We start from the raw sequence: 19551 nt of genomic DNA, 5'->3' as shown, positions 1-19551 counted from the left end.
TGCCTACGACATGACAGATCCGGACATTCTCGGAAGGCGTGGACGACGGAACCATAACTTTGGAAGTGTCGGAGAAGGAGGGATGAGTTCTAGAAAAAGGGACATAATCTGCGCAGGTCAGAAAACACTGGAGTTTTGGGGGCGGAGCCTTTCAACACGAGTAGCTGGCATCAGCGCTGTATTCTACACCATGCCTTTAGAAAACCAGGATCCGCTAGATGGGATGTTTGCCATTGGCTCGTACTGCGATCTGTATCCAACTTGTCATCTCTTCTTTCGGGGGGGTGGGGGCGGGGACAAGCCACCAGTCCTCTTCTTGCTGATGCGAAGTGGTCAGACAAAGCAGGATGAGAGAATGCTGGAAGGAAAAGAGAGATGGACGTTTGCGACCGAGTTCAACAAGTGGTTGCCAAAGATCGAAGGGGCAAGTCAAGAATAAGTGTCGATTTCGGTCGTACTGTAGAGTCTGGATGTGACGAACAGCGATGTTGGGTTGAAAGTGTGTTTATAGAATTGGTAGTCATTTGGCAGGAACGCGTTACATTCATTGTATGCCAGCAACGTTGATAGGAGATGGAGTAATGTTAGCTGGCTCCAGACCTCCGGTTGCATCTACCATCCCAGATGCCAATAAGATGAAACTTTTGGCGGAAACTGGTCAATGGCAGCTGTCCTTTCCTTTACTGTCGTGCCCTGGAGGTGAAGGTGAGGAGAGGGAAGAGAAAAACAAAGATACGTACCTACATAGGTAGGTTCGGGTAGGTTAAGTAGGTAATACTCTGTAGAACATGTATGTACTCTGTACCGCCCTCACACCCCTGCTTCCTGCTGGTGGATGCCATGTCCTATTGGACCTCTTGTCTCCCACTGTGACGCCGCACACCATCTGCATCTGCCGACTGGTGTTTCGTTTGTCCTGCGACTCTACCTAATCCCACCTCTTTCGACATCCCAAGCCTGAAATAGTTGCTTGACGTGTCTCTCTCCCTCCCTCTCTCTCTGCCTGCTCTATCCGCCATCCGTGCTCGTGCTCGTGCCCGCGCCCTGGCCGCAGCCTCATCCCGTCAACGCGCACGCAGCCCATCATCACCTCCTGCCTCAACCACTTTGGCTTTGGGGCTCTTGTCCCCTCCGTCTCCTGGCATCCGCCTAATTCCCCACTAGAGAGACTACGTACCGTTACGTACTGGGACCCCGGAGTGAACCCAGCTCAACACCGCTCAATTTTGGAACTCGTCTCAACTCAGTCAGTTCTGCTCCAGCCTCGCATCACGACGTACCAGGAGATGACCTCGTTGTTGCTGTCTCGACCTCGGCATCAACCATGGACGTCAGTATTCAGAGAGCTCTCAACGACAAGCTCTACGACAAGCGCAAGGTCGGCGCTCTCGAGTACGTCTCTCTCCAAACCCCCTTTCTGACTTACCAATACTACCATGACTGCCACCTTTCATCTTGATTGGATTTCATTAATTCTGGTCTGACTTTACCATATACTGACCCCTTGACCCTCGTAGGCTGGAACGAGTCATCCGAGAACTCGTCGTAACGAAGGATTACCCCAGAGTCCAGGCCATCCTCGAGCAGCTTTGCAATGAGTTTGCCTACGCCGTCCATCAACCCCATGCCAGAAACGGAGGTTTGATAGGGCTGGCTGCAGCTGCCATTGCTCTTGGTCATGTACGTGTGCCCCTCTTCTCATTCTCCTCTGATCAACCGGCGCCGGTCGATATGTTTTCCCTTGTCTCTCTGCTGGCCGCCTTTCGGGTACCCATCTTATCGTTTCTATTTTCATTTTCTTTCTTAGGCCCGCGTCAATGCGGCTGACGCTTCTCCCAGGAGTTGCCCCGTTATCTCGAGAAGATCGTGCCCCCAGTTCTCGCATGCTTCACCGATCAAGATGCCAGAGTCAGATACTACGCATGCGAAGCCATGTACAATATTGCCAAGGTCGCCAAGGGAGAGATATTGATCTACTTCAACGATATCTTTGACGCTCTCTGTAAGGTAAACCGCCCCCACTCCCGCCACTCACTTTGCACCTCACGCACATCCTTGACTGACCTTGACGCCTTAGCTGGGGGCAGACTCCGAGTTATCCGTTAAAAACGGTGCCGAGCTACTCGATCGCCTCATCAAAGATATTGTCTCTGAATCAGCTGCTTCATACGTTTCTGTTCTTGAGGGAGAATTGGGTCAAGATATACCCGACAAGGATGAGCTCCAAGAGCGCCCGCCTCCTCCCACCGCCTTCTCCTTGCGCCGCTTCATTCCACTCCTTCAGGAGCGCATCTGGGTTATCAATCCCTTCACCCGCCAATTTCTGGTTGGCTGGATCACATTGCTTGATTCCATTCCCGACCTGGAACTGGTCACTTTTCTTCCCGACTTCCTGGCAGGCTTGCTCAGGTTTCTGAGCGACCCAAATAGAGATGTACATGTGGCAACGAGGGCTTGCCTCGACAAGTTTCTCAGCGAGATCAAGAGAATATCTAGGATCAAGAAAGGCATTGCCGAGAGCAAAAAGTCGCGCGAAGGTGGCAAACGCAAGCGCGAGGAATCGGTCGATTCAGATAGTGTTCAGATCGGCCCCGAAGAAGGTGATGAGATTGACTCTCAAACAGACGATAGCGAGAGCAGTGGCGAGGAAGACTGGATACCCGGCCAAGACGTTCAGATCAACTACCGAAAGATCCTCGAGATACTGACCGCTACTCTTGATTCTCCGCTTGGTGAGTTACCACTAAAGAACTGAAAATTATATTCTGTACGTGTGTGGACACAGCTGAGTAACATTCTAGAAGAAGATTCTCTCTTAGAGTCTCTACGATGGATCGTTGAGTTCTTGGATATCTGCCCAGAAGAAGTGCTGCCGTTTACTCCAAAGGTTTTGGCCCACATGCTGCCTGCTATGGCCAGCGGCGTCGAATCCATCCGCCAAGCTGCTGCTCGTGTCAATGCTGGTCTGATGGACTATGTGGTCTCCCTATCTGACGAGCCTGAAATCGGCGGCCATTCTCACTCAACGTCACGCCTTCCAGTTTCTGGCGAAAAACAAGAGGGTCCCTCTAGTGCGCGGGCTTCTCTATCTAGTTCGCGAGACCTCGAACTGAGGAGCCCAACCCCGGCCCAAGGCCACAACCGCTCCCTCTCAACTCCGAACCCACCGTATGCAAGTAACCATCCTCAGGTGGATCTGGACTACGCTGCAGCAGTGAACGCCTTGACACTTCTATTTCTCAACGATCACGAGGCGACCCGTGTTGCTGCCTTGACGTGGTTGATCATGCTCCACAGAAAGGCCCCTAGAAAAGTGCTCGCGTTTAACGACGGAACTTTCCCTGCCCTGCTTAAGACGCTCTCTGATCCAGCCGAAGCCGTTGTTACCAAGGATCTGCAACTTCTCTCGCAGATTTCTCGGAATAGCGAAGACGACTACTTCTCCAATTTCATGGTGAACCTACTGCAGCTGTTTGCTACTGACAGAAAATTGCTCGAGACACGAGGGAACCTAATCATCCGCCAGCTTTGTGTCAGCCTAAGCGCGGAGCGGATCTATCGTACACTCGCAGATTGCATAGAGAAGGAGGAAGACGTTGAGTTTGCTAGCATCATGGTACAGAACCTGAACAACAATCTCATCACGGCCCCAGAGCTTTCGGAACTTCGAAAGAGACTTCGCAATCTCGAGTCAAAAGTAAATGAGTTGGCTCTTTCTCTAATTTGCCAGCTGCTGACGACATTTGTCTAGGATGGCCAAACATTCTTCGTTGCTCTTTTCCGTTCGTGGTGCCACAATGCCGTCGCTACGTTTTCCCTTTGCCTGCTGGCACAAGCTTACGAACAGGCTTACAATCTCCTGCAGATTTTGTGAGTTCTCGAAATCCAACTTATATTCTGCATTGGGCTAAACAGACGACGATAGTGCTGAGCTCGAGATGACGGTGAACATTCTCATCCAGATCGATAAGCTGGTTCAGTTGATAGAGTCTCCTGTGTTCACTTGTAAGTTTATCATGGTCCATCGTAGCTGGCTCGTGAGCTGACATGCTCAAGACCTCCGACTGCAGTTACTGGAGCCGGAGAAGTTTCCTCATTTGTACAAGTGTCTATACGGTCTCTTGATGCTTCTCCCCCAATCCTCAGCCTTTGCGGCCCTCAAGAACCGCCTTAACGCTGTCAGTTCCATTGGCTATCTTCATATTGCTCCCAAAGTGTAAGTGCCACCCACGACAACCCCTCGGACCATAGTTGCTTGACTCTGTGTATCATTTGTAACAAAAGCCTGACAACACTTTACAGTAGCCCCCCATCTGCCACCAGTTCAACCTACGACAGGCCGAACAGACTCAAGAGTCGGGAAGACAGTATTATTCGATGGAATGAGTTGCTGGAGAAATTTCGGACCGTGCAGGAAAGGGCCCGACGAGCCCAGAGGCACTCTGGTGATCTCGATGATGGCCGAAGCAGCCTTGGAGTCGCGGATCTGCGCCTTGGGGAAGGCCTTGACATGAAAGGCCCCAAAGAGGCACGTAATCCGAGCGGGCCGCCAGTCCCTACCAAGGACCCCCCTCCGCCAGTTGCACCGCCGACAGCCAAGAGGTCGGGTCTCGGGATGAGGCAGATCAGGAACCTGGGGGGCGCGGTCAGGGGAAAGCGGCCCGGTTGATGCTCTACAGCAGAAGGCTCAGTGTCTTTAACGAAAAATTGTTCTAATACCCCTCGGCATAGGTAGATGGAAATCAGCCCGTGTCTATATTGTAGACCGTATCACAGTAGGAAAGTTATAATTAACGGCCCTTGCGAGGGCTTTCACGCTCAACAAGACTCTCAAAGATGGCGTCGCGGTGGCGTGTAATGGCGAGAACATCTGCGCGGAGATGCTCGAGTTCGGCCCTGGCCGTCTTCACATCATCGGGGAGGCCGGAGAATTGATCGACATCTTCATCCAAGCTCTTCTTTTCAGCCAGGAGGCCGAGGTAACAGGCTTCTTCCTGCGCCATTTGCTCGATCGTGGGATGAGAAGCAACGGTATAGTGGTTGAGGTTAGAAATGCGGTCCCTGAGCTCGGGGATACGCGCTGCCATGGCTTTGATCCTCCTTTGCATCTCCAGATTCTGGCGGGCCAGGTCGTTGGCAGGCTTGTAATCGTCGCTGTGCAGGGTCCGTAATAGCTCATCGACTGCGGCCGACTCCTGATCAATGTATTTCTGAAGAATATGTACGCGGACTCTCGTCTGTTCCACGTCCGAAGCTTCAGCGTGCAGACCAATCATAGAACGGCCGAGAGCTTCAGCATCTGGATAGGCGACGGTGAGCTGACACGATAACGTGGCCATGGAGTTAAGGGCGGTGCGTCCTTCCCGTGTAAGGTGATCTTGAACGGCACCAAGTATCCTTTCCCGGGCGGCATCGGAAGCCGGCAGTTCTGAATTGATTTCGGGCAGGTCCTGCGTGGCGGCAAGGTCATGAATGGCGCCAATCTCGGCCGAGGCGACTAGCTCGCGCTCCTCGTCGGCGTTCTCGTTTGAGTTGGCAAGTGCGAGAAGGGCTTTCAGCGTCTCGGAATTGCGTTCGAAGGAAGGGACTGGGCGGCCCTGGTACTTCGAAGCGAGCCAGCTGTCAACGTAACTCCAATCTTTGGCGGTGGAGGCGGCGATGCGAGCTATTGATGGAGAGAATATAGCGGTTGATGGCGGGAGGTGAGCCATGTTGGGTCGCGGTGACAGTCGTATTTTCTCTCTCATAGAGAACTGTGCGATTATTATTTTTTTGATTATTATTTTTGGTGGCTGTTTTGTTGCAATTCATGTACACATATAAGCCGGCTCTTGGGGTTTCCCTTCTATATCGATTCGTGCCTCTTTGTGACCGCAGACAGAACAAGTAGACTACCTAAGTATGTTGTCACAATCAGCGATGTTGGCTCGCCCACAATTTTGTGGTTCTGGGGCCGATGAAAGCTCAGTGGGCGATGAATGGTCAAACGAAGGGGGTGGTGGGGTACCTACGTGCTTCCATGCGGATGACATTCAGCGGGAGATGCCAGCCATCCCCTGCAGAGACGCGAAGTGGGACCAGTCTGGGTGCGTCTTGGTTCTGGACACCTCAGCGCGTCGTATTCAATGACGGAATAAGTTTGCGACTCTACAATAAGTAGGTACTCTCTATTAGAGTAGGGGGGTCTCCAATCTGCGAGGTAAGCACATGGAGCGGGAGGTTTGGCCATCGTGTTCAGTTCTGGTACGTACTAGAATGAATGAAAGAAGCCATTTAAGGCTACCTACCAATATATAGCACTTGGAGTCTGTACAATAACGACAGGGGCCTTGCCACCGTAAGCTAGTTAAGGACTACATACTCCACACGCCTTTTGCACACCTGTCCAGTTGTATCTTTGATCCCATCACAGCCTGGCTTCATTTGAGGACAACTTTTCCAATTGCCCTCTTATTCTCCCTCCATTTATTCCTCCTCGCTCTACTGGGTTCTGACTTTATGGTTTCCTCCTCAACCTTTCCATCTTTCCCCTGTTATTCTTACTGTCCATTAGCCTACAGACCTTCGTTTACTCACCTGGCGCCAGCAATGTACGTCCGCCTTTGTGCCCTGGCTTTCGCAGCCAGCCTGCTCTCGTCGCCAGTCCTTGCGATCACCACCGATGAGATCCCCTCCGATACCCCTGTGTCCTCTCTTCTGGCCACCGCTCAATCCCATCTTTCCAAGGGTCAGACGTCCGATGCTCTCGTATACTACGATGCCGCTGTTGCCCGCGATCCCTCCAACTATTTGACGCTGTTCAAGCGCGCGACGACACATCTCTCCCTCGGCCGCACCAACCAAGCCACCGACGATTTTAATAAAGTACTCTCGCTCAAGCCCGGCTTTGAGGGAGCGCATGTGCAGCTGGCCAAGATCAAGTCTAAGACCGCAGACTGGGATGGCGCAAGAGAACAGTACATCCTCGCCAGGAAGGACCCCACCTCGCCTGAACTCGTCGCTCTCGATGAGGCCCAGGGTGCTGCCCGTCTCGCTGAGATGGCCGAGAAGAGTGGTGACTGGGAGGCCTGCGTGGGGCATGCTGGTGAAGCCATTATGACCGCCAACAGAGCTATTTCCCTGCGCGAAATGAGATCGCGCTGTCGTTTCCAGCGCGGCGAGGTCGAGGAGGGTATGAGCGACCTGCACCATGTACTGCAGATGAGGCCCGGCGATACATCGCCGCACATTACAATCGGCGCCATTACCTTCTACACACTTGGCGATTTACAGAACGGCATGGTCCAGACAAGAAAGTGCTTGCACTCTGATCCCGACTCCAAGTCATGCAGGAAACTTTTAAAGCAACAAAAAGCTATTGAGAAAACTTTGGCTAGGGTCAACAAGGCGTTCGACAAGAACCAGCCCATGACTGGTGTCAAGCTCCTGATCGATTCCGCTGACGAGACTGGCTTGATCACTGATATTAAGAAACAATTTGAGGACCTCAAGGCTGACGGTGCCATCCCTTCTGCTGCCCAGTCATCTCTGTACATTCAGGTTGCGGAAATGGCGTGCCAGGGCTACTACGAGGTAAGTCAACTAGATTGCAAAATTTACTTTGATCACTACATGCTTATGCAATCGTCATAGATGAACGGCAAGAAGGCCAAGCAGTACTGCGAAGAAGCTCTTACTCTCAATCCCCAGTCATTCTACGGTCTCCTACATCGCGCCAAGATCATGATGGAGAAGGAAGAGTTCGATGCAGCCATCAAATCACTCGAGGAGGCCAGCAGCATCCGACCTGACAAGAACGATGTCGTTCAGCCCTTGATGCAGAAGGCTCAGATCGCGGCTAAGAGGAGCAAGACAAAGGACTACTACAAGGTACTCGGCGTGGCACATGATGCCGACGAACGACAGATCAAGCAAGCCTACCGCAAGCTCTCCAAGATCCACCACCCCGACAAGGCCGCCAAGCAGGGACTGACCAAGGAGGCGGCCGAGAAGAAAATGGCGGCCATCAATGAAGCGTACGAGGTGCTCAGCAACCCGGAGCTCCGCGAGAGGTTCGACCGAGGCGACGACCCGAACAACCAGGAACAAGGCAGTCCCTTCCAAGGCAACCCATTCGGTGGCGGCCAACCGTTCATGTTCCAACAGGGTGGCGGCGGGAGCCAGCAGTTCCACTTCAAGTTTGGGGGAGGTGGCGGCGGCTTCCCATTCTGAAGGAGGTCGACGCCCGCCGATTGTTATTTGTTGGAATGTATCACGGCACGGATTGAGGAGTTTCATAGGTCAAAACCTGGAGTTTACGGTGGCCCCGTCCAATAGCTAACATCATCTTTATCGTTATTCATAGTTTGGGCATAAGGTCCAACACCAAGTCTGAGGCTTGGAGAGGATCGTCGATCAGACGCTCTGTCGCACGTGGTCGGTCGGCTTAGTCTTGTTGTTTGTTCGGTGTACAAGGATTGCATACATGTGTCAACACCAAAGTATGGCTAGAGCAGACGTGAGACAAGCCAGCAAACATGTTGAGTGACGAATGATCGGCTGTTGACTCAAGTACACTTTGTTGCCGGCAAGATACAGTAAAAGACAGATAGAGCTGCACCTATGTGATGCCTCGAGTTGTGCCAGACTGCTGTTCTGCTGCTGGCTTATGACGACAACAATTACACAGACATGTCACATAGGGTTGTGAAAGTTGGAGTAGAGTAAGAGAGACGGGATTCCGGATTAGCATATCGGTAAATCCGTCCGTAGGCATGCCAACTCCAGACAGATCTGTCATTTTCCGACGCCAACATGTTGAATATCCTTTCAAATTGAACACTTTGCCAAACCACCGGTTCTCCAACACCAAGTACAGCCGGCTTGCGAGACTTATAGTGTCAGCCCTCACGTTGCAACCCAGAGGGGTTTGTGTGGAAGCCCTCGCTGGATGGATTTTTGCCGTGCCTCTTCTGAGCTTCTTTACTGGAAAGCCACTTCCCTAGTGGTCAACTACCCCGCTCGACTCAGCCTTCTAAAATTTTACACGACCATTCTAATCGGTGATCAAATCGTCAGGGAAGTCCCTTTCTATGTGCACAGCGGCGAGCCATTTCAAGGACTCGGGTTGTCATTTCGCGCGATGAAGTAGGCTCTGCAAAGTCAAATTGTCAGTGTCGTCCCAAGCAAAATAAGTGGCCATAACTTACTTGCAAGCCTCGTAGGCGGACCAGCATATGGCAGTGCTGGGCATGGTGGTAACAACACGAGGGCGCACACCCTTGAAGAACCCACGGAAACCCTCACGCTCGTACAGTAACCGGCAGCCGGCTATGAACCCATTCACGTTTCTCAGTGCCGGGTCATTAGCCGTTCCTCGAGTCTGAAGCATGGTCTTGATAACGTCCATAGGTGTAGTCAAGGCGGCGGCAAACCCGCCAGCAACACCGCCAGCCAAACAATGTGTTGTGGGATCATAATCCTTGCTCGGATTCATGGTCGTGGATATAGACTCGTATGCGAGGAACTGAAGAGCGGTGAAGGGCACCGTCATCGAGAGAGTGGTCGGGTAAGAAACGTAGAAAGCCGCCAGCCCTTCCGTCTTATAGACGTATTTGGCACAATCGGTCATGGAACGGTACATCTTGGCCGAGCCTTGAATCTGCATGCGCTGCTTGATGACTGAAATCGATTCGTAGTCAGCACCCAATGAACCGAAACTCTGTGAAGAATGCTGGAATCACGCACCATCGAAGGGGTTCATCAGCGCATCGCTAGCAATCGTAGCGCAAGCACCGCTGGTCGCGGCAGCCAAGGGATGGTGAACACCGGCCTGGTTGCCACCCATAACATGCTTGACAGCCTCGTAGGTAGCAAAGTAAACAGCATGAGCAGGACCTAGTGTTGTCAGCAATGCAAAATATTGCCAGTGCATGTATCATGCTTGCTCGCCCATAGGAATAACGTACCAGCGCCGGCAACAACACTGGACATACCCCTCCACAAGCTTAGAAAGCCCTCGCGGCTGGCTATGCGGTAGGTGCCTTGAATGACGCCGTTGTACACGGCTGAGGGGTTGGGATTGAGGACCTGCATTCGGGTCTGAAAGCTGCGGGTTAGCAAGTGCCGATGCGCGAGCAGGTCGAATATGGGAATTATGGAAGGAGAGCTCGTATGGTACCTTGATGGCGTCAATGGGATACATGACAGTATGCTCCTGCGAAGGCGGTGATCAGTTTTCAAGTTCCCGGCAATATCGGTTAGAAAAATCGTTGTTACAAGCTAGAGCTTGAAGCGAACAGGGATGGCATACCGCTATGCCGGCGAACGCCCCGGCAGCCATGTTCTGCACGAGGGAGAAGTTGGGAGGTAGCGATTCATAGCTGCAACGCAAACGTCAGCAGGCCTGTTCTATCAAGAGAGCGAGCGAATTTGGAATCATGGTCGGAATGGCATTGGGGCATGTGAATGTATTGGGGTGCAATGAATATCGGGAGGGTATTGCGCACTCATATTCCTCGACGGGCTCTGCATTGGGCTGGGCCATTGCGGCCGCAGCAGATGCTTCGCCGTAGGGCTTGGGCTGAAGAGCCGCCAGATTGACAGCTGGGAAATGGTCGAGGGGGTCGGCGATGGCGCCCGCGGATCTGGCGGGAAAAGCTCTCGCTGAGCTGGACGCGAAGAGATCGCGTCGCTCGTTTGCCTCGGTGGCCTTTTTCCCCCCTTCCCTCTCACCTTGCTCCTCTCTAGATCTGCGCCGAGGTTGCCGAGGAACCTGCGAAGATGAAGAGGCCAGAAGAGACAGAGGTCGATCGGTCGCTAGGAGACTGGCGAGAATGGCAGCAGTCGAGTCTATGTTAATAAAGGCGACGTTGGGCTCACAAGGCCGTGTGCTAAGAGTTGGTTTGCGTGTAGATGCAAAAGATTGGAGATCGAAGGAGCGTCGCAGTTTGTAGAGAGGTAGGGTAGGCCAGATCAAATGAAAAAAGTCTAGTTGGAGCTAGCAGAGTCAGGTAACGCACAGGCAGTGGAGGAGGTCCAGTGTGGGTGTGCGGCCAGTGTACCTCCTCCACCCGCAGCTGTATGGATACAACGGTAGTCTCGACCAGGTATCGATACTTCAAGATGTCGTGATTGCGAAATGTCGGAAGAAGCAACTGGGACTGCGGGATACTTTTGCAGCAGATACAAGAATACATAACAGAGAAGCTGACCAAATATTTTGCATCTCGAAGGCCCAAAATTCCGGGCATAATAGCAGCCCAACGAACGACAGGGTTTCCTGCAACCCCCGGAGACCGAAAGACCAGACCATGCTTCACTGGCATATATATATATATATATATATATATGGTTTCGATCAATCCACGGACTTTGATGTTTGTTCTTGGAAGAGATTTTGGCGTCTTTCCAAAAGCAAAGGCACTCCTACCACACTTTTCATGTACTATCTCTCAATAACTCATCAAGTAATAATCACGGTTCTCCTTCTTGTGACATCGTTATGGTGTGTCTTCTCCTCTGCAATTGATGACGCCGACTTTACCTGTTGAAACCCTGAGCTCCTGTTTCCCCATAAACACCCTTCAGCAAGTGCCTGGAGAGAGAGCAACCTCGAAGCATCAAACGAGCTGTCGTTCGAACCAGCGACTCTTGAAGGCCCCACTGCGAATCTCCCAAAAATATATCGAGACTTGGCTTTGACCTCTCACCCTTCAGCGAGTCTAGTCTACCTAACCTACACAATGGTTCGCGTCTAAATGATGGTTTTGCTGCACCGCCTCCTGTTCCTCGCTTTTAAATTTATATAAAGAAACAAAACCGGTAAGAAACGCCCTTGGTTAGCTTGTATATTCTGCCAACCTCGCATTTAGGACTCGCTATCTCTGTCAAGGTAGGTCTCGCTTGCTGCGATGCCTCTTTCCACCACCCTCGCCACAACTCGATGATCATGTATTATTAACAGCACTACTACTACAGTAGATGGGAATAAAGACAAAGTGGGGTGTAGGGAAAAGAAGAGAGAGAGAAAGAGAGAGAGAACAAGATGAAAAGTACGGACGCACTCGAAATCGTCAATCTCGGTTATCAAACGCCCGTAGACCTTCTCCTGCAATTTTATCTCATCTTATCAATCAATCAACACTCCGCTTATCGGAGTTCCATCAGGAGCTGCACGTCTACACACCTACAGCAAAAAATACCTTCGCATCAGGCACTTACCACCTGCCACGTCGACTGCGATATCCCCTGCACATTACTTTGGCTCGTTTCTCCGTCAAGACATCTTTCACCCACGCTATACTCGTACCTGCAAATCGCCACGTCCGGAGACGCGCAACTTTAAACGTCGGCGGCTACCCCTCAGAGATAAGTACAGCCACGTCAAAACATCCGTACTCCTCGGAGATACGACATTGCTCTCGTCGGACCGGCCCAAGTTCCGCTCCCGACCGTCGGTGATAACTCAATCTTGATTTTCTGCAACGCTTTCCCAAATTGAGGTCTATTGCAGCACTCCATCTCAGACCACCTTGCGCTTTCGTCCATCAAACCCAGCTTCAACCCGGCCACAAAAAGACCGTCCATAGTATCCATATCCCAGAATGTCAAGTCGCATGACGCCCTAATACCCATAACTCCTTACCAGCATATTCGAAGTACCGGCCAATTGCCTGTATGCCCTCTTTTCTTCACAGTGCCCCGCCACTCTGTGGATTATTACGGTGGGCCTGCTGGAATTGGTATATCAGACCCAACACCCCTGCGTCTTGCTCGCCCGTCTCTGCCATGCTGCTCTCACGGCTCAGCCCTTTTGGAGGTGATGTCTCCCATACAGATTCTCCCAAAGGCCCCGAGCCATCAAATGTTTCGTCTTCGTGTGCACTCTGCGACTGCAGGCGGCTATCTACGCCTAAGCCGTCTTCGGTCAACTCCTCGATGATACCTTCGCCCTGATAACCACCCCGCGCCGCTCGGCTCCGATGCATACTTCGGATGCCGAACACTGTTGCGGCAGGTTGGTGATGTGGATCAAGAAGCATTGATGCCATCGGTGACGGGGCCGTCATCGATGGTCCAAACCTCGGAGTTCGGGTTTGTTGGCCAGACCCTCCTCCCCCAGCTGCTCGGCTCCTCGTAAGGTCTTGTCGACCAATCCTAGAGTTTTGCATGTCGGCCGCCAATGTCGGGGAACTCAGTCCCGGAAATGCCGGCGGGGGGTGAAACGGCTGTCGGCTTCCGGGAGGTAGATGACCTGGTATACCTGTCCTCGGATTGATTACGTAGTTGTCCAAGAAGCCGTAGTAAGACGCTGCCATCTTGTTGTGTTTTGTGGAATAATAGTCTTCCCGGACATCGCCAGCGCCTACTTGTTGCTTTGCCTTGCCCACACCCTTCTTGAAGTCGAACTCGGCGAACGAGCATATATAGCCAACCCCGTCTACATGGATGGTAAATTCTCGGAAAAAGTCGATGATCTGGTCGCTGCACTTGGGGGCTGAATAGATCAACACAAAGGAGGCAGTAAGAATACCGAGTATTTCCTCGATGAGAATCAACAACTTCAGCTTGTAAAGCTCCGAAAACTCCCGCTTGACGTCAGCTGTGTGAAGACGGCCGTTCCAAGTGTCTGGCATGTAACGAGTGTATTCGATGACATTGCGCAGAGCGTAATCCGGGTCGAATACAGTCGTTTCTTCTGATATCATACCTCTGGCAGCTGCCCAGATCGCAGCAAACAAGCCGATGTAAAACAGTGCGGACCTGTCCTTGGTGATCTCGAAACCAAGGAAAAGCTGAGGATCGAGAAATGATGCGACGGCAAGGACCGAAGTGATGGCCCCCGCAACAAAAGTCACCGTTCTAGCGAACTGCTCCGTCATTTTCTTTGGGAACTGGTCAATATAACGGCTAGCAAACGGATATGACATATTGATTCGTTCATGGAAGAGGTGCGGAACCTCGTTAAACTCTCGGAATTTCCACTCGGCAAGAGGCGTATATCGTCTGTGACTAAAGGTTGATGGGTCTTTTTGATACTCCTACAGCCAAATCTGTCAGTGTCCATAACCAACAGCATGCAACACTACGAGAGTGAGCTTACATTGTAGTACGTGAAGGCATGGACAACAATAAGATATGCGACCACAAAGGGACCGATCAGTAAGTTAATGATGCCGGCGAACACAAGTCGCGATTTTAGCTTTGCGCTTAGCAAGCCTCGGCGGTCTGCTTTGAGAAACTCCTGGTGTACCTGGTTGTTCCCATCAAAAACATAAGTCAGAATGGCAAAATGCAGGTTCCATTCGAGACTTCTTGAGAAGAACTGATGCTTCCTCGCAAAGGGTATCGGGAGCGTAAGGTCGAGTATGTCTTTGTTCATCATGGCTATCAGGTAGTTTTCCCTCCGCATGAGACGGTTGGCGATGTCTGCGGCGTCCAACCTCTCCTTGGACTGATTACGCATCCATTGTCGTACCAATGGGTTGACATTGATGGCTGTCTTGGGATTGGCGTCCCGCAGGGCCATGACCCGGGCGACTATGTCTTGCCAGGAAACAGTTTGCATGTCTTCCTCTGGTATCTCAAGGAGGTGGATATAGAAGTTGCGCATATTGCTGAGACGCCGCAGGTCCATTGTGAACTGGACTGCCTTCCATATGAAGTAAAAGACATACAGCCAAAGACCAATGTTCCACATGAACGACATATTTCTGGTACACTGAGGAATCGTGACCTCCTTCAGCGAACTACTGTTAGGGATCTTGGTGTATTCAACGCACTGAGTCAGGAAGGTTAGGAACACGGCGAAAAAGGCGGATTCTCTGGCTTCATGTCAGCGTCATCCCACTGGGCCAATTGCGTCTTGCCAAAGGATAACTTACATCAGGTGTAACGCCCGAGCACACACAATGCACCAAAATCCGCTCCCTCGGTAGTAGTAGTAGACGTCTTGGACGAAGAAGTCAAGGTTGGAGACATTTACCCATCTCCAAAGTGCCTTTTCTTTCTCGCTTCCAGATGCAAGGCCCCTAGCAAAACGCTTTGGTTGGGATCTGATCGGTTTGGAGCTATCTGTAGGGTGAAGCCTCTGTTGCGCTTTTGTTGTCTCCCACTGGGCATGAGTGCGTCTGTTGGAGGGGCCAGGAATAGCATTCTGCCTTCCTGGAAAAGCTGGCTTTCTCCGTGTAGTTATCTTTGCCTCCATATCGACCTCGTGGGGCTCGACTAGCAGTGATGCAGGAACATCGTTGTCGCCATCATCTTCCTGGCCGAGCCACTTGGAGTTAGGCTCTCGTCTGTTTCCTTCGCGCCGTGGACCACGGCCAGTTGTGCCGGAAGGGCTGGTGAGGATGTTGGCATTGCTCTCCAGGGTCGCTCGACTGTCTTCAATAGCAAGGCCTTGTATGTGGTCCAGATCATAGTCTTGGAACCGCTCTCTCAGATTCTCTTCGTCAACATCCAGGCCAGCTTGTCCCTCGATGTCCATGTCTCTATCGTGCCCGGCCCTCAGCTCTTCGTAGAACGATTTAGAGGCTCGAGATGGCGGGGCGAGCCGAGAGAAGATGTTGGAAGCCATGGTAAGGCGAGTTGATAGGGTTCTGTCGGGGCAGGTCGTCAAAAATGAGCTTTCATCGCTCACGGCGTTCGGCGCATGTTCGGAGGAAGATAGAATGCGGCTTGCGCACGGCGAGGGATCCGATTTTGAGGGAGTAGCCGACTAGATTTGCATGCCTGGCGCACGAGACTAATATTAGCCTGAAAAAGAATCTGGTCCAAAGTAAAGGTGGTCGAGGCTGAGAGGATTGCCATCACTTGATGTGTGGACTGATGGTCAGGTGGCCCGGCCCGACGGTTGCAGGTGACAGGAGCTTTGGAAAGTGTTGGAGATGAGTAACTTACAAGCTCACGCGTAACCACTCGTGCTCGACTGGACTTTGAGGTCAGAACCGCTCTTTGCAGAATGAAATGGTGAGCGGATGATAGCAATCTCGATGTCTATGTGCAAGTTTAGGGAAGTTGGAAGCAGTACGATAAACGTTCGCTCTCCAGTAAAAGGTGCTAAACGTTTGGAGGCGTTAATACGTACCGGGTAGAAGTGTCGGTAGGGATCCGATCGCAGTTCCAACTGTTATCTCTCTACAGCAAATAGCATTCAGTGCGCTACCTGCCTGTGTACCTAGATGCGGTAGGTATGACGTGGACAACGAGTCGGCAGGCGGTGAGCTTTGTTTTTGCCAGGCTGCTCCCCGTCGGGAAATCTCCTATCTTATCTGGGTTTGAATAAGGTAACAAAAAGCAGCTAGGTACCATCAGGTGTGCGAGTACGTACCTTCGGTACAAGCTTATTGAAGCAAGGGCTGATACCTACTTTCTTTCGAGGGAGGTCTCGATGTTTCCTTATAGTCGCTAAACTCTCTGCACGCAGCATACTGTACCTCTCATAGCTGAACTGAAGCTCTCACTGTCTCTTATTCTGTCGGTATTCATCGGAAAGGGTTGGTGAGTCCGGTTGGCTCCCTGGTTCCTTCTCATCATGGTCTCGGCTCTGCCTCCCTCCACACTAAGGCCTTTGCCCAGTAGAGATGTGTCCAGTTCCAGCATCAGTACACCACTGTCTCCCTCCACCCCAGCCTCAGCGAGGACCCCGAATCCGTTGACCTCCAAAGTCACAACAGTTCTGTCAACTTCGTATGCAGATTCTGAGTTTAAAGACGCATTGCAACTGCTCGACATTCGCGGCCTCAAAAATACGGCTGAAACACGCCGCCAGCTACGACTAGACCTACAGAAGGAGGTTATTGACAGCAATGGAGAAATTGTATCTCAGTTTGGCCGGGTGGCTGATGTAAGTACTGCTTCCGTGGTTTGAGACGGCCCTGGTCCGATGACTGACTTTCTTCTTCAGCAATTGCGTCGCATAGGGGCTACCCTGGACAAGTTGAATAATAACTATCAAGATGTAAGAAACCGCATCACTGCGGCACATGAAGACACGGGCCCGATTCTGGAAGAGGCTTCAAACTTAATGAAGGAGCGGTCCGAGGTTGAATCAAAACAACACCTACTCAAGACACTGCGCAGTCACTTCATTCTATCGGACAACGAAATTGCCTCGCTGACTTCTACCGCCGAGCCTGTCGACGACAGCTTCTTTGCTGCTCTGCAAAAAGCGAAACGAGTGAGCAAGGATTGCGAGATCTTACTCGGATTTGAAAATCAAGCTCTGGGACTGGAGATTATGGAGCAAACGTCCAAAAACCTCAACCTTGCTTTCCAAAAGCTATACAAATGGGTACAACGCGAGTTCAAGACGTTGAACCTCGAAAACCCTCAGATGAACTCGTCCATCCGCCGTGCCATCAGAGTCCTAGCCGAGCGACCCTCCCTTTTCCAAAATTGCCTCGACTTCTTCGCTGAAGCAAGAGAACGCATTTTGTCCGATGCCTTCCATCTCGCCTTAACTGGCACCACAACCTCGGGCGTAGAAGACCACTCAATTAAACCTATTGAAATGGCCGCCCACGACCCACTTCGGTATGTGGGTGATATGCTTGCTTGGATACACTCGGCGACCGTGAGTGAGAGGGAGGCACTCGAGATTCTTTTCGTTTCAGAAGGCGACGAGATTGCCAGAGGACTCCAATCGGGTCGAGCCAACGAGCTCTGGCAGCTTCTCGATGAGGGCGATGGCGAGACAGCGCCCGTTTTTGATGCCCTCAAGGCACTCAACGACCTGGTCGATCGAGACGTCTCTGGGGCCACCAGAATCCTGCGACAGAGGATCGAACAGGTCATTCAGTCCAACGAGGAGACCATTCTCGCCTACAAGCTTGCCAACGTACTCGGCTTCTACCGGTTCACATTTGCCAAATTGTTGGGCAGCGAGTCAGGGCTGTTGGAACTCATGTCTGGGCTCGAAACAAATGCATTAAGGCAGTTTCGGTCACTCATGAGAGACCACATCGCCACACTGCAAGGCGAGTTCCAGCAAACACCTTCAGACCTTGTCCCTCCAGACTTTTTGCTTGAGGCACTGAAGCAGTTGACTGCGGTTATGAAGACGTACGAAATCTCGCTGGCAACATCCGCGGATCGCGAGAGTGACTTCCAGCCCATTCTTGCGGAGGCATTTGAGCCCTTCTTGGCGGGGTGCGAAAACATGGCAAGGGGAGTGAGGCGGCCGGCAGACGCCATATTTATGACGAACTGTTTGCTTGCGGCGAAACACACGCTGGAGCCCTTCGAATTCACGCAGCGGAGAAGACAAGCATTGCAGGATAGAGTGGCAGAAGAGTGCGAAAAGCTCTCAGAGGAGCAATATCAATTCTTCCGTCGGGGGTCTGGACTCGGGCAAATGCTGGAGTCACTGGGTAAGCTCACCAAAGAGGACAACGATGTGAAGAAGGTAGCCCTACTCGCTGAGCTTCAGCCCCATGCATTGAGTCGAGCAAGCCAAACACTTGACGATTTCCTACCGTCGGCGCTCATGGACGCTATGGGGAATGTTAAGCACATGCAAGACTCAACTCTGGCGCGGGAACTCACGGAAAAGGCTGCTGGGAGATTCTGTGACGAGTTTGAACACGTTGAGGAAATGTTGCTATTGGCGGATGAACTGGCTGCCCGTGATGGACACATGGACGCCGACGCCAACAAACGCCAAATGCTTCGCACCCTATTCCCAAGGACCACAGGGGAAATTCGGGTCCTCTTGTCGTGAAGACAGCCATAGCGTCATGTGTAAAGGCCGGCTTACGGCTGGCCTTGTCATCGAGTGCTGTATTCATGTCAAGCAAGTGCCTACAAGTAAGTAGGATAAGGCAACTCAAACTACAAACCAACAACACTCCTAGGATTAGTGTTCCCAATACCTTTTATGCCTACCTCCGGTGGTAGGGCGACTCACTGTTGGTTGCTCTTTCAACAGCGGGGTAGCACCGTATCACCTCTACGGCTTATCGCCCTCTAGAAAGTTCCAGTCAGCTGCTGCTCCTTTTGTTATTTTTATTTTATTTCTTTACGTGAAGTGTAAGCTGCTTGTTTTAGTTAGTTTCGTGTATTTACGTATGTATTTACCTAACCAGCAAGGGGGTCTAAACAGTAAGTGGCTCATCATTATAACTGTATAAAATATATACTGTACATTAGTTATTACTCATAGTGTGTCAATAGTGAGTGATGTATCTAATTCTCTATCCCTCTGGTGCGCAACGTACGATGATTTCATGGTGTTTTCGCCAGGCATTGCACGGCACGTGACTGGAAAGCTCCAAGCAAATTGTCTGGAGAACTTGCCAGGAAGTGGGAGTGCGAATTCACGGACAATGGTTTTCCCAATTGTCCGAGACTTCCCGGGCGGATGGAATATAACCCATTATTTTACCATCAACTAGTAGCTAATTCCTTAGAGTAGGAGGTATCTTTATTCTGAAAGTTTTTATTTACGCCTAAGGTGTAACACCTTTATATCTGATTTACTCTCCTCTCTAAGTCTTTGAAGAAGCCTTTTAATATAGATTAATCTTAGCTTAGTCTAAATAACTAGACGTAGATATAGAAAGGCAAGAA

At 51.4% G+C, this 19551-nt stretch overlaps 7 protein-coding genes across 7 annotated transcripts; 4 read left to right on the top strand and 3 right to left on the bottom strand.

Annotated features, from left to right (window-relative positions):
• Positions 1–1324: 1324 nt before the first annotated feature.
• Positions 1325–4669, top strand: LY79DRAFT_520130 (vacuolar protein 14 C-terminal Fig4p binding-domain-containing protein; the record flags this gene model as incomplete). Its single annotated transcript, XM_060555208.1, has 9 exons — positions 1325–1392; positions 1518–1680; positions 1840–2007; positions 2078–2732; positions 2802–3697; positions 3752–3870; positions 3926–4005; positions 4057–4216; positions 4303–4669. The coding sequence occupies 9 exons, from the start codon at positions 1325–1327 to the stop codon at positions 4667–4669; spliced, it is 2676 nt and encodes an 891-aa protein (XP_060411799.1).
• On the bottom strand, positions 4652–6182 carry LY79DRAFT_292329 (uncharacterized protein). Its single transcript, XM_060552217.1, has 2 exons — positions 6012–6182; positions 4652–5891 (listed from the first exon to the last, which is right to left on the bottom strand). The coding sequence occupies exon 2, from the start codon at positions 5745–5747 to the stop codon at positions 4791–4793; it is 957 nt and encodes a 318-aa protein (XP_060411798.1). The 5' UTR covers positions 5748–5891; positions 6012–6182; the 3' UTR covers positions 4652–4790.
• A 406-nt stretch (positions 6183–6588) lies between these two features.
• Positions 6589–8211, top strand: LY79DRAFT_671502 (DnaJ domain-containing protein; the record flags this gene model as incomplete). Its single annotated transcript, XM_060563921.1, has 2 exons — positions 6589–7572; positions 7633–8211. The coding sequence occupies 2 exons, from the start codon at positions 6589–6591 to the stop codon at positions 8209–8211; spliced, it is 1563 nt and encodes a 520-aa protein (XP_060411797.1).
• Positions 8212–8936: 725 nt separating this feature from the next.
• LY79DRAFT_292125 (mitochondrial carrier domain-containing protein) lies at positions 8937–10698 on the bottom strand. Its single transcript, XM_060552216.1, has 7 exons — positions 10488–10698; positions 10292–10361; positions 10160–10195; positions 9948–10080; positions 9727–9876; positions 9189–9660; positions 8937–9133 (listed from the first exon to the last, which is right to left on the bottom strand). The coding sequence occupies exons 1-7, from the start codon at positions 10523–10525 to the stop codon at positions 9094–9096; spliced, it is 939 nt and encodes a 312-aa protein (XP_060411796.1). The 5' UTR covers positions 10526–10698; the 3' UTR covers positions 8937–9093.
• Positions 10699–11746: 1048 nt separating this feature from the next.
• On the top strand, positions 11747–12556 carry LY79DRAFT_292085 (uncharacterized protein). Its single transcript, XM_060552215.1, has one exon. The coding sequence runs from the start codon at positions 11962–11964 to the stop codon at positions 12439–12441; it is 480 nt and encodes a 159-aa protein (XP_060411795.1). The 5' UTR covers positions 11747–11961; the 3' UTR covers positions 12442–12556.
• Positions 12557–12671: 115 nt separating this feature from the next.
• LY79DRAFT_519985 (autophagy protein Apg9) lies at positions 12672–15559 on the bottom strand (the record flags this gene model as incomplete). Its single annotated transcript, XM_060555191.1, has 3 exons — positions 12672–14021; positions 14084–14804; positions 14865–15559. The coding sequence occupies 3 exons, from the start codon at positions 15557–15559 to the stop codon at positions 12672–12674; spliced, it is 2766 nt and encodes a 921-aa protein (XP_060411794.1).
• Positions 15560–16516: 957 nt separating this feature from the next.
• On the top strand, positions 16517–18703 carry LY79DRAFT_520070 (oligomeric Golgi complex subunit 6; the record flags this gene model as incomplete). Its single annotated transcript, XM_060555200.1, has 2 exons — positions 16517–16828; positions 16889–18703. The coding sequence occupies 2 exons, from the start codon at positions 16517–16519 to the stop codon at positions 18701–18703; spliced, it is 2127 nt and encodes a 708-aa protein (XP_060411793.1).
• Positions 18704–19551: the final 848 nt, after the last annotated feature.

The sequence above is a fragment of the Colletotrichum navitas genome, assembly GCF_030913465.1.
Source record: "Colletotrichum navitas strain CBS 125086 chromosome Unknown LY79scaffold_51, whole genome shotgun sequence".
Taxonomy (NCBI): domain Eukaryota; kingdom Fungi; phylum Ascomycota; class Sordariomycetes; order Glomerellales; family Glomerellaceae; genus Colletotrichum; species Colletotrichum navitas.
Note: the sequence above shows the minus strand (reverse complement) of the source record. Positions and strands in the feature narration are given on the sequence as shown.